Genomic DNA, 13,332 nt, shown 5'->3' on the forward strand with positions numbered 1-13,332 from the left:
TCAATGTTCAATATTTTTAATGCAAAATTAAAACAACCACAGATGAACATAGATTCTTCAGAATGCTAGAATATTATAATCTTGCCAGTGGGACTTTTCTTACAGAGAAAAATCAGTCCTGATTTTCTTTTTGACTGGTCCTGAGCTTAGCCACCACATTACATTACATTGTTTACCAAACATGAAAACAAGGCCCATAATGTTCATATCGTTCTGAGTGCAATACAACCTACAAAATGGGAAAAAAATCAGAACCAAAGTAACAAGTTTTTAAAAAGAATTTATTTAATCGTGAAATCATATAAAGTTGACCTTACCTCAAGCACATCTCTCTGCGAGGCAATTCGTTTTTATATATAATATAACAAGAAATATAATAAAGAATTCATGAGTTCATTTATTATCCATTAGGAATCTGTCTTCTCTCAAAATGCTCTCAGAAACAGAAAGACAGCTTACAAAGTGACTGAGCGAGCAATAAAATAGCACTTGTAGTAATGGCACCCTTGTAATGAAAAATATTGAACTTGCAGATTCATAACAATTGCACATGGTATATAAAAATACAATAATTTCTTACTTGTACCATTTCATTTAAAAATGAAAACAAAAGTCAATAAGTCTACTCACTGCTGAACTAATATAATGTGAGGCAGCGTGGTGAAATCAGGTTCTCATCAAAATAATCAAAGTGAAGAAACTGGCTTTTTTTCGCAGGAATGTGAATTTTTTATAGAATTTTCCTTTTTTGGTTCAACACCTTTCATGCCCATTAAAGAACACATTTCTGAGTGGATTTTACTGAAAAATGTTAATCAAAGGCACAAAAAATGTCAATTTTCATTTTCCACGGATTCTCAAGCTAAGGAAATAGATCTAATTCATCTTTTGCAACTATTTTTTAACTTATTTTACTTCTGAATCCAGGTGACCCCCCCACCTCCTTCACTCGCAAATATTTCGATTTCTATTTCAGATAAAAGGATATTTTTTTCGTCCAAAGCAAGACAAATGAACAAATTTTAAGATGATACCAATAACTCTACAAGCCCAAAAATTGATGAGAGTCCGATTCCATCGCATCATGACACATATAAGTGATATTTTATAAACAAGCAAACTGTGGTAGGTGTGCATACGATCCTCAAAAAAAGAGCTTTGATACTTCAAAGACTTATAATATGGAATGGTTATTGGCAGAAAAACTCTTTTTGCTGCACTTGTGTACATTGATTCTGTAATTTTTCTTTACTGAAAGATCAACAGTGGGAAAAATATACACTTAAAACAAAACGAAACTAAAGTGACTTTGCTGATTTAGGACCGTTTACACATTAAGCTCTTACAATGAAAACAATATTTCCATCAAAACTGAAGAGCCACAAGAATTAATTGGACAAAATAATTTGGGTAAACATCACAATTTCAAATTTGAAGCTCCAGGACATCTGAAATACTTAACATAATGTCTCACAAAAGAAATTTGCTGTTTAACTGAAATACCTCAATCATTATTCCTGTAATGGGAGTAAAATTATCCTCTTCAAAATATTTTATTAAAATTAAAGCACAAATTCAGGATTTCAAGCCGAATCAAAAGTCATCTCATGTTTGAACCATAGCAGTAACAAATTGCATTGCACTTGTCGAATTGCAAAGGCAACAAACAAAATCAAAATAAGAAATTTACAGACAAAAAACCCCCATTGATTAAGTAAGAGCAAGTGTACAGCTTTAGAATAATGTAAGAAACTTTTCCACAACACCATCAAGAAGATTCCAGCACTCTGTGACATCATTAACTCTTCTCATAAGGTTTCCACTTTTCAGAAATCTCATCAGGGTTGTAGTTGTACACAATCTTGGTCATGTCCAGAGGCTCAAAAAATTCTAGTCGATGGCTGAAGAAAAACAGAATAAACAAAAGCAAAATATGAAAGTAAATGAACACAACACTTATCTGATATCGATAGCGATAGACTTCCTTTTAAATATTATTGGGTTAAATGGTTATGTAACTAAAAAGTCTTCACTCTTTATTTACAGTCAGCCGCTCCCATCGGCTCGCGGTCGGAACTTCTGTGCCAGTGAGCCACTGACAGCGGCTCCGGCACATTTCTTTACGATGACTTCAACATCAAATAACTTTTTGGCAATTGCCGAAAACAGGTCTCTTTTATCGGGATTTCATTCAGTAAATGAAAAACTTATCAAAACTTGTTTCAATTTAATGACCAAATTAGTGATGCCTTCGTCACTTTCAGATTTAGTTCCATAAAAGGGCCCCGGCATCGTGGGTATACCCTCCTCAGAGATAAAGAGTTAAAGAATAAAAACTTTTGTGAAAAAGACTGCATCATATAATATATATATTTTTTATTTGAATGTCTAGGGCTTACACACAGTACGGATAGAATGTTCTTACTACCACTGTCCATCGATACTGATGATGACTTTGATTGTGGTTTAAGCCAGACAAGAACTTATTGGTTACAAGGTCTGCTTTGGATCTACAATATTTTCCACATTTCAAATATAGAGATTTGAAGTCTGAGTGCAATGGTCTGCACTGTTTGGTATTTTGAGAGTCAAGCTACATTTTTTGCCTTCTCCGTTCCACTGTAGCCCTGGATTGTTTAAAAGTCCTGCTCTACCAAGTATATCAACCAAACGCTGAACATTCAGAATGTGACAAGCCTAAACTGATAATCCAATTTATCACAAACAATTCGGCCTTTATAAGCTCTTTACAGTAATTATCATTCGAGTTGTCTTACATTCCCATTGACACATTTTAGATAATTTAGGAGGCAGGTTGCTTCAACCCTGCCAATCAGAGCCAACCTAGGCTGAGGATATAATGAATGTCCTGGCAGACAGATGGAGATACTTGATAAAAACATCAAATGGGAATCAAATTTATGCCCAACTGCTACAACACAGATGGCGATTCTCTTTATGGTGTTTGTACTGCTTGTTATTAATGGTCGTTATTGCATCCTCTCTTATTATCCACTAGAGTTTCTTGTAGGACCTCTCAGGTATGCATTCAATTTGGAAATGTCGACCTTAGAAAGATTTCAACAGAGTGAACAGCAGAGTTTACTGTACTGTATCACTGACGACATGCGTAATCAGATCTTTTCACTTGTACATTGTACTCTGTAGGATCACACTCTATACTGAACTACCTTTATAAAAAAAAAAGGTCTTCTTTTAAAAACTTTTAATAAAGTACACAGCATCCTAATAAATAGTCTGCTAAAACTTAAAACCTTCTTTGCTTGCCTTAACTCTTTATTTCCAGCAAGTCGCTCCCAGGGGCTTGCGGTCGGATTCGCTGTGCTGGTACGTCGCTGGCAGCGGCTCGGTTACATTACTTTACGATGACGTTATGTTATATAGTTTTTTGTTCAAATATACACATAACAAATTCAAAGACCGCAAAGAAAGACCAAATTACACCAAGCAAATCCAAACATACAAATGACGTCATAAAAAGTCCTAATACAACAATAGCAAGTTCAAATGTAAACATAAAAATCTCAAATGTAACACATAGCAAATTCAAATGCCACATAGCAAGTTCAAAGGTAAATAATATTCTAGAACTTGAGTAAAAGGAGGCTAAGTGGGTGGTTGGCGGGTGCTCTGGTGTGGTTTGCTCCTTCTTTCATATCTAAAATCTATCATCCTGATGTCCTCCTACTTTTTTGTGCCTGTTACTCTCTTGTAACACCTCTAATCTTTGGCACTTATATGACCTTATTGTGTTGCAAGTGCCGTAAAACTCTTACTAAAACTAAAAAGGAGGCTAAAAGTATAAGAAGTGTATCAAAGTAAGAAGTAAAAGGTTGGGGGGGGTTTGGCCACGAAAAGGTTAGACGTAAGCCGTGTGGTGCCACAAGGAAGAAATCATGTGAAACGAAACTAACAGTTAAATTATGTTAAAAACCGACAATAAACTCACATATTTAACAGAAACGAATGGTTATGATACAAATCAACATACTGCTGGTATAATATTATAGAACTAACTGAGTGAAATCTAAAGCCAAGTTTACTTTTATTTACTTATTGTTGCACTACAAAACGCTGTGGCTTATAGGCTTGCTTTGATCTGAAGGCTGCTGCCATTTTCACTATAGTCACAGCTTATGTTTTTTGTTCCATTATCTGGGCAAGTGTGACTATCTTTTATTGATGAGTGAGTATTTGGTCTTTTGTTTCCCCGAGTCATGGTTTCAAATCTTATTTCCAAATTCACACGCGTTTTCGTAGATGTTAAGAAAAGGTGTGTAGGGGGTAAATATTTCTTCCCCAACCTATGGATGAGTTGCCATGTAAAACCTGCCTTTGTGCACGAGCTTTGTTACATACGAAGCATACTTCTTCGTGGGGATTGTTGGAACAGTTTCTTAGAGGGATGGGTTGAAACGAAAGCTGCCATTCCCTCTACTTGAAAGTCGTGAAAGACCAGGCCACCCTCGTCACCGACAGCTAATTAGGCCCCTATGGCATCGTGCGGTTCGGTCCCCTTCGACCCTACATTACTCGAAAAAAGCATTGAACACCCCATGCTCTTCATTGGTTTCTCTTCGTCAACAGCTAGCTACCAGCCTCCTTAATAAAGGCAAGTTCATACCGCTAAATGTTCTGCATCAGCCATGCAGCATATTGACATCTAGTTGCTTCAGTCCTAACTGAATTTCTTTCGACGGGAGCATCCTCTGGATTTTTTAAATGGTGATCAATCTACCTTAAAATTAAACTGCTTATGTTTGTCGTCAACTCGGTTTGATCACATTAAAATGCTTTTCACGCTGAATAATCTTTGTGGAGGATATTTGATTTTGCTATGTGGCATTTGAACTTACAATTGTGTTGCATTTGGATTTGCTATTTGTACATTTGAACTTGTTACGCACAATTGTGCACTAAAATTTCCTATTGAACATTTGAACTTTCTATGTGGCGTGAAACTTTCTATGTGACATTTGAACTTGCTATGTGGCATTTGTATTTCCTATGTGTTGTTGTATTCAAATCCCTTTAGCTGCGAGCATTTCGCTCTTGGCAGCACAATGCCTCCCTCAAGTAACCACATGTCCTTGTCATCTGGTCAATGCCAGAGTAGAGCAGGCTTTGTAAGTCTGTAGGTGTGTGTAGGAGCCCGCGTCGAAGAACTGCCAGGTTTGGGCAGTGAAGGAGAAGATGTTCAACGGTCTCCTTGTGGAAGTCACAGTGTCTGCAATGGGGTTCCCACATGGGGTTGATTCTGTTTATGTGCTTGTTGGTGTGTAAGTGTACATTTGATCTGAAAAAACGATATAAATATTCAGCACTTGCTGAAAACAGGTTTCTCTTGTGAGTTTTTCCATTAGATGAAGACCTATCAAAATAGGTTCATTTCTTTTGATTTAATTCTAACGACCAATTTAGTGACATGTGTGTCACTTTCAGGTCTTGTGCCAAAAGAGAGTTTTGGCATAGTGGGGAAAAACCCCTCTGGAGATAAATGTGAGGCAGCGTGGTGGAATCAGGCTCTCGTCAAAATAATAAAAATGAAGAAACTTGCATTTTTCCGCAGGTTTGTGAATTTTTATCAAATTTTTGTTTTTTTTGGCTCAACACCTTTCATGCCCATTAAAGAACTCATTTCTGTGTGGATTTTTCTGAAAAACGTAGATTAAAAGCACAAAAAAAGTAAATTTTCAGTTACCACGGACTCTTAAGCTAAGAAAATAACTAATCTTTGGCGGCCATTTTTTCACTAATTTTACATCTGAAAACAGGTGACCCCCACCTCCTTCTTTCGCAAATATCTCGACTTGTATTCAAGATAAATGGACATTTTTTCATCCAAATAAAGGCAAGTAAACAAGCTTTAAGATGATACCAATAACTCTACATGCCCAAAAATTGACGAGAGCCTGATTCCACCACGCTGCATCACAAATAGATAAAAGGAAATTTAGTACTTACAAATCAGGAGCTGGTGTATTCTTCGCCGGGTAAAGAGACTCATAGATTCTGTTATCGCCCTCTCCATGGATGGCATAGGCGTTGAACTTAGTCACTCCTGGGGGGAAGTAAGACAGCGGTATGCTTGCCTTTCCTTCCCACTGGTCCCCGTAGATCTCAGCAGTGTATGTCAGAGGGAGCTTGGTCTGGCGGATGTACATTATACATTCCAATTACACAATAGTATTATATTTTCAACCAGCCCAAATATAGTGTCTGATTACTTCTCAATCTAAAAGAGTGAAAATAAAAACCCCACACAGTACAGACTTTTTCAAAGACCGATAAACATAAAAAACGGCATAAAGAAAATTTTGGTAGATTGCACTGACTTAAAAGAGTTATATTATAACCTTTTGAGAACACTCAATAATACATCTTCTGAGCAAGGAAGTTACAAGAATGTAAGAACAACTTTGCATACAAGAAACATCTAGTGCAGTGGCACGGTGCCACTGGTGCAATTGGTGCAAGCGCGCTTCACCTAACCCTTGCCTTCATCCCCCCCCTTTGTAATTGTTCTAAACCAGTCAGTGCTCTAGATCTACATTAGGCCAACTACATCTTTGCGATCCGTCCCCCGCTGGCTGCGCCAGTGAAGAGACAGACGGTGAGGAGGGTCTATGTTTGTCGCACCGCTTGCAGTTGTGTCTGCTGGGAGCAAGCAAAATTTTTGCACCAAAGTTATTTTTGTCACTGTAGAGAAATCTAGGCATCGTTCTTCCCGCACAAGAAGAAAGGTGCATGAAACTGCTCTTCGCAGCACCAATTTGGTGCAAGCTAAAAATTTGATCCCAGTTTCCACTAGCCTATCTACTACACTATTAGAGTCTACGGTAACTTAATGAAGAATGGGTATCGAAACTGTTGTCTCCCTCTATTGTGTAGCAAGTCCTACTGCTACATGAAGTAATTAGAAATCGTTAAATCTTCTCAGATTGTGAGGATAGTGAGTTGTTAGTATTGTTTCACTTTATTGAAACTTTTATGCGGTTTCATCTAGAAACAGTTGTAAATATCGATAGATGTAGATTACGGGATATCCTGCATATTTTAATTGACTTTCTCTAGAAATCTTAATAGCAGTAATAGTAGCTAATAAGCCTTTTGCCCATTTGCTCACTTTCCAATTATGCACCACCTTGTCTGCAACCCACGCGACACCACTGATCTTGTGATACATATCATAGCTAGAAAACAGTTTAACTAGACCCTATGATTCCAAGCTCTACTCATTCAGCAAAAAGGATAAGCACTGCTTTTTTCTTGTGCCGAGAACACATGCATTCATACTAACAATTTTCAATCTTAAAGGTTCATGTTCAAAGGGTGAAACAAAATTCAATTATTAAACAAAGTGCATAGAACTGAAAACATACTGGACAATACAATCTTGCTTGAAAACTGCCTGCCATGAAATTCAAGAACAAAACCTAAAACAGCACAAAGGAGCTTTTGACAAAATAATGTTCAAGATTTCTTTACTATTTAATTCTTTTTATTCAGGGAACAAAATTGTCTTGAAAAGAATCTTGAAAAAATTGTGGCAACTATGCAATGAATACTTTTGAATTTTAATATCAAGCAAGTCCAACCTCCACAGCATTTCTTTGTCCATTGAGCATCAGAAGCAGATGGTGTCCATGCCTGTGACAGTAAACAAAAAATAGAAGGCAATTTAGAGAGATAAGAACATGGAAATCAAACAGACTCTTGGCAATATTATTGTTACTGATGTTTCTATAGGCAAATATTAGGATAGATGTAGTTCTGTTGCTGGTTAGCAAACACACCACCGACCTAAATGTAAAGCCATATGCAATACCAAAACGAGATAAGCCTGAAGAATGAAAGTAACCAAGATACCATAGAAGTGCAGTTTTCGACAGAACCTTTAACTTTAACAAAATGGAAAACATACCGATGCTTAGAACATGAAAAGAGTGTAATGGGCCTTTTCAAGATCGAATTTTGAATCAGAACTTAAAAAAAAAAAATGGATTTGACTTACAAACTGTGGAAAGGAAAGTCAGTATATTATTGCACATTCATGAAATACTGTCGTTTAAGGAAAAAACAACATTTCTGCCTCACCATCCCTCCCTTTAATAACAAATTCTCATCTGAATACTTGAATCAACATGGAGACAAAGTGTACCAGGACATGGGAAATGAGCTACAGCTCTATCAACAATACTATTATTGACTAGAAGCAAGTGAGAGAAGGTTCATAGCACAGTTGAATCATACTTTATATTGTCTAATACATTTTTTTCATTGGTTCTTAATAAAATTACAAAGATAACGATCACTTATAAAGCTCTTATTTCCTAGTGGCTCAAGGCACTTCACAATGACATAAGAATTCGACAGCTTATACAATGGCAAGTTTTATGCATACTAGAACATTCATTGCAACAATCCTTTTCGCAAAGCCAAAGCCACGATAAAAATCTAAAAAAAACCAAACAACCTACGGGCCAAGTTCCACCTCCAGATACTGGTCTTTGTCATTCAGGAAAAAAGCCTCGACAACTGAAAGTAAACAATTTATCCATTACATACATATATATGTATATTGCATGTGTATCTTTGAGACACAGCTATAACTAATCGAAAGATTCATGCAAGTAGACAAGACAATCTAGAACAGCACACAATTTCAGGGTATATATGTATACACCACAAAAACCCCATTTTATTTTCATAATCAAAGCCTGGAATAATTTAGTACTATAGTAAGAGCTTCTTAATGCTGACACATATGCCATCTCTCCCCCCCCCCCCCCCCTCCCCCCATCAATCTCATCTGTTTGTTTAGTCAGGCCATGTGTGAAGAGAAAAATACCTCTAAGACAAATAAAACCCCTCAGTAGTACACTGCCAACTTCCCCATAGAAATACACTGCTCACTAACAATATCATCGCTGCGGAAAGCAATCCACCAAAGTCCGAATTGAGAGAATTTTAAATTTTTACACCCTCCCAAACCTCTATCAAAGATGCACCTTTCAACATCACCAAAATACAGTTTAATTAATGCTATGGTCAAGGCTAACAATTTTCTTGCTTTTCACGACTCCTGATAGGAACAACACTACAAATACAATTTTTTTGCCTCTGGTGTAAAAAATACCCAAATGGACTTCAGTGGATTGCTTGCAACAATGATAAAAGGTGCCAGGAAGCCAACAATAAGTGCATGCCACTTTCACAAACAAACATCAGTCACACACTGGCCATCCACTTTCTATAAAAGCACACGGGTGCACGTGTATGAACTGCATGCACTGGTATACAGACACATGTGGAGAGAAGAAGTAAGGAATGTTTGAGACGGCAAAAGTGATACCAGCTGCGTAATTCAATCAACAAATGATGAATAAGGAAAATGGAGATCCATAATGTGAATTTCAAATGTTTTTCAGGACATAGCGTGTACTCTTTTAAACAGATTTAATTACATACAGATCATAAACAGGACAGCTACCTTCATAGTCCCACAGCTTATCAAACGGCCCCGGAGGACCTTGCGGAGCAGCCGGACTGTTGAAAAATGGGCCGCTGACCTTCATGATGCACCCACCATCCTCAGCAGGACTAAGGGAAACCTTCATAGGCTCATGTTTGATACACTGTCCATTCCAGGTTGTCTTGATTGCAAAGTTCCTGAGAATTTTAAAAAATAAAAAAATAAAACAAAAGATATGACATAAAACAGTACGCTAACAATAAATTTTAATAATAGAGCTGAAATAGCACAATGTCAGAGACAAGCACTTAATCAGTTTTCTTTTTATCAAATACAGCTGGTTCTAGGCATTTCACCCAGGATCATTCAATGTCAACAATGTGTACACTTCAACTTTATTTGTTTCTCAGAGCTATATATATATATGATTCCACAGGAAAAGGCAGTTTTCCATTGAGGGCAAGATCAGTTTGTTGTTTCAGGATTGCTTTGCCAAGGTGATCCTAAAAGTCTTTTAATACATCCAGTCCATCATTTTTTTTTTTTTCAAGAGTTCTCTTTTTCAAGCCTGAATAATATCATATAGGAGCCTTCACATTGTATGTCTTAACATGCAACACTTTTTAAAGTGAGGAGCAATCAATGAAGAACTTATGACTTACATTTACATAAAAAGCATACAATTTTTTTTCTTCTTTCTCAGAGCTCAGTTTGATTTGAGAAGTGACTGATAGTGCAACAGCCTCCCTCCCACCATCAATCATGACTATAATAATAATGTATTAAATCATATAGACACAGTAACACATCTAACTTAAAGTAGTGAAGTCTTGAAACTATCTGACAAACAAATTAACTCGTCATCAACAGTTAACAGGCCAAGATCATAGAATCACTGAGTCCGCTAAAACTGAAATAAGGGGGACCATTTAATTTTCTTCAGTTTAGTCGGGTTTTCGGTTTAAAAGAGGTGTTGCTCGAAAGGAACAATAAAATGGAGCATTTAATTTCCTTTGGCTTACCGCTTTTAGATTTTAATTGGGTTCAGTTAAAAGTGGACTCCACATTAGTACAGACTGTAACACCACAAAGGGATGAAATACACTACTAGTCAAAATTCATGAAAACACAATATATATATGGCATTTTATCTGAGTACAGGCCTTATTATTTATAACACTTCAGACGATAGACATGTGAGAGTTATTTATAAATAATAAATATACCTAGAACCATCAGCTGCAGTCCACACCTTGGGTCCAGAGGTGTGGCAGTTCGAGGGAGTCATGAAGTAGTTGCAAATAAGAATAAACAGGGCCACAACAGCAGTCCCTATAACGATTTTTCCACTCACACCTGACACAATCCAGCTGATGGAATGTTTGTTTACAGACCTTGGTTTATTCATAGTGGTAACTGACTCCACTACACTGACGGTGCAAATTTCGGCTGCACATCAAGTTGACGTAGGTAGGCTCATCTTGTCAGATAAAGTGCGAGGGATTATACAAAACAACTTCACTTAAAGACAGTACTCTAAATTGACTGAAAGTAAACTTAATTTAACTTTTAAGAACTTCTTATATTTCAGAATACTGTACGGCCTTTAGAATTTTAGATAAATTCAAATCTTGCTGGATTCTGGAAAGATTTTGATTAGAAAACCATTCCTGAATACACAAATCACAAAATATAAAGGAAGAGGCTAGACAGTTGGGCTAGCTGTACTTATATAAATTCTTAATATGATGGCTAGACTGACCATAAAAAAAAAAATAGGCCTACTGAATTGTAAATATAGATTTTTAGTTTGCAGTACCTAAAGTATTTGTATTTGAGACGAAACCAGGTGCCTTAATGACAGTGCATGTATTTTAAACCTCCTGCCTCCTGTTTTCTAATGACACTAACGTTAATAGAGCCTAAGATAAGTACGGCTAGACTGGCGTACGGCTAGACTGGCAGTCTAGCCATACTTAAATACGTCAAGACTTCTTGGCTAGCCATACTTAAAGTACAGGTAGACAGCCAGGCTAGCCGTACTTAAGGACGGCTAGACTGTCAGGCTAGCCGTACACTTAATATTGATGGCTGAATTATAAATGAAACTTTTAGTTTGCAATGCCTATTTTAAAGTATTTGTATTTCAGGCAAAACCAAAAGATGCCTTACTGACTTGCATATATTTGAACCCGAATAATTACTAGATCTAGATCTAAATCTAGATTCTAGATCTAGATCTAGATAGATCTAGATTCTAGATCTAATCTAGATCTAATGAAGCCTCTGTCTGTGTACTTAACAGATTTGAGTCGAATAGGGCCAAACCTAGATCTAGTCTAGATCTAGATATCTAGATCTAGATATATCTAGATCTAAGTCTAGCCGTACTTAAGTACGGCTAGACTCTCAGGAGTACGGCTAGCCACTTCGAAATATAAATTGACACACACACCAATACTTGAAATCTAGGATTTCTCTTCTGTCTTTCTTTATCCAGTGGCCTATCCAGCAAAGTAAGCCAAGCATGCAAGCAAGGCAAGGAGACGCCAATCGCTGTTTTTAACTGTCAGCAAGTTCTTTATAAACTTTATTCCTGAGCCTGAACAAGGGTTTGAACAAATTATATCAGTACGACGAAGACCAAATTAATAGAATCTAGATCTAGATCTAGCTGAAAAATAAAACAGACAGAAGACTATAACAGACCATGATCTAGCTAGTCACTCACATGATTATTCTTTGAATTTGATGTGGCAAGTGGCAACAAAAATCGAAAGTAGCCTACAGCATCTCAAACTTCCGGGTTTTTTTGTTGTCAACATGACGGTTCGTAGCTGTTTGGTTTCGCCATTTTAGCTTAATTTGTTTTTGAACCCAAGATCTGACCGGAAGTCTCACCTGTCTGTGTTGTTGTTATGTTTTGTCGCAGTGTGTGCGGAAGCAGCGCGGGTTTCTAAGGTAAGCTTTAATGATTATCTTCACAACAAGATCTTGTCGCGCTAATATGTTTTCACGCTTTTTTCTTAACTAGAATAATGCATAATAGTTTCTCTACAGTTAACAATGAAAAAAAAATTCTTGCGCGTTGACGTTCTTGTAATCCTCTTATACCGGTAATTATTCTGAGACAGGGCCAGGTGTGTGAGAACCTGATCGACTGGTTTGAACGTCGTCTGCTTGAGTAAGACTGAGCAGGATGAAGGTCGCTTTCAATTTAAGCTCCTTTTTATAGGGGAAATAGATTTAATAACACTGTATTAGACGTATTTTAAAAGCTACCTGCTCTATGAGTTATTCCGATGCTTGTAATTTGAAGTTGAAGACACGAGACCAGAGGTCGATTCCTATTTGTGGAGGTGGTTTTTAAATTTTTTTTTACGAGAACGCTCTCTCTGCTTGTATGCTGGGGCACTGCGACCCTCTCAGCCTGGTTTGACCCACACAGGCAGGGTCGAAGAAGGCGCCTCCTAAATGATTAACGTTACACCAATGGGGGCGGGTGAAAAACATCTTCAATTTAATTTTTTCCCAATGGAAAATCTAATATTGTAGCATTGGATCAGTTCTTTTACTGACTCACCCTAAGAAAATGTTGTCGACTTTTATTTTGAATTGATCGTGACATTGATACAGGTATGGACTATGGTGGATTACAGGTGGGGCAATTTTATGAGCCTGATTTGATTTATATCATATCGATTTTGCGTTGAAGGATATGTTTGTAAACACTTGCGATTATGTTTGAGGAAGGAAATGAAATCAATACACAGGCTTTGAGAAGAAAAAAGATGAGAGAAGGTTTGGGGTTATATGAAATGGAAAACAAAAAGAAA

General features: G+C 37.0%; 2 protein-coding genes across 5 annotated transcripts in view; one reads left to right on the top strand and one right to left on the bottom strand.

Moving 5' to 3' along the window:
- Positions 1-13,332, bottom strand: part of LOC101851520 (UPF0462 protein C4orf33 homolog) — a 41,451-nt gene continuing 28,119 nt past the window's right edge. Inside the window, exons 1-7 of one of the 4 annotated variants that reach the window (XM_035971346.1) lie at positions 12,228-12,263; positions 10,723-10,976; positions 9,515-9,693; positions 8,502-8,559; positions 7,620-7,671; positions 5,986-6,170; positions 1-1,901 (exon numbers count right to left, since the gene is read on the bottom strand). In XM_035971346.1, the coding sequence (XP_035827239.1) occupies positions 1,799-1,901; positions 5,986-6,170; positions 7,620-7,671; positions 8,502-8,559; positions 9,515-9,693; positions 10,723-10,904 (759 nt within the window). In that variant the 5' untranslated portion in view covers positions 10,905-10,976; positions 12,228-12,263 and the 3' untranslated portion in view covers positions 1-1,798. Of the gene's footprint in view, positions 1,902-5,985; positions 6,171-7,619; positions 7,672-8,501; positions 8,560-9,514; positions 9,694-10,722; positions 10,977-11,951; positions 12,051-12,227; positions 12,322-13,332 lie in introns of those variants that run through there. The other 3 variants (XM_005104467.3, XM_005104469.3, XM_005104468.3) reach the window with 3 other exon arrangements.
- LOC101852201 (platelet binding protein GspB) overlaps positions 12,403-13,332 on the top strand; it is a gene marked incomplete in the record, with an annotated part of 172,951 nt that continues 172,021 nt past the window's right edge. Inside the window, 1 exon segment of the mRNA XM_013085964.2 lies at positions 12,403-12,457.

Source organism: Aplysia californica, unplaced genomic scaffold, assembly GCF_000002075.1.
Source record: "Aplysia californica isolate F4 #8 unplaced genomic scaffold, AplCal3.0 scaffold00421, whole genome shotgun sequence".
Taxonomy (NCBI): Eukaryota; Metazoa; Mollusca; class Gastropoda; order Aplysiida; family Aplysiidae; genus Aplysia; species Aplysia californica.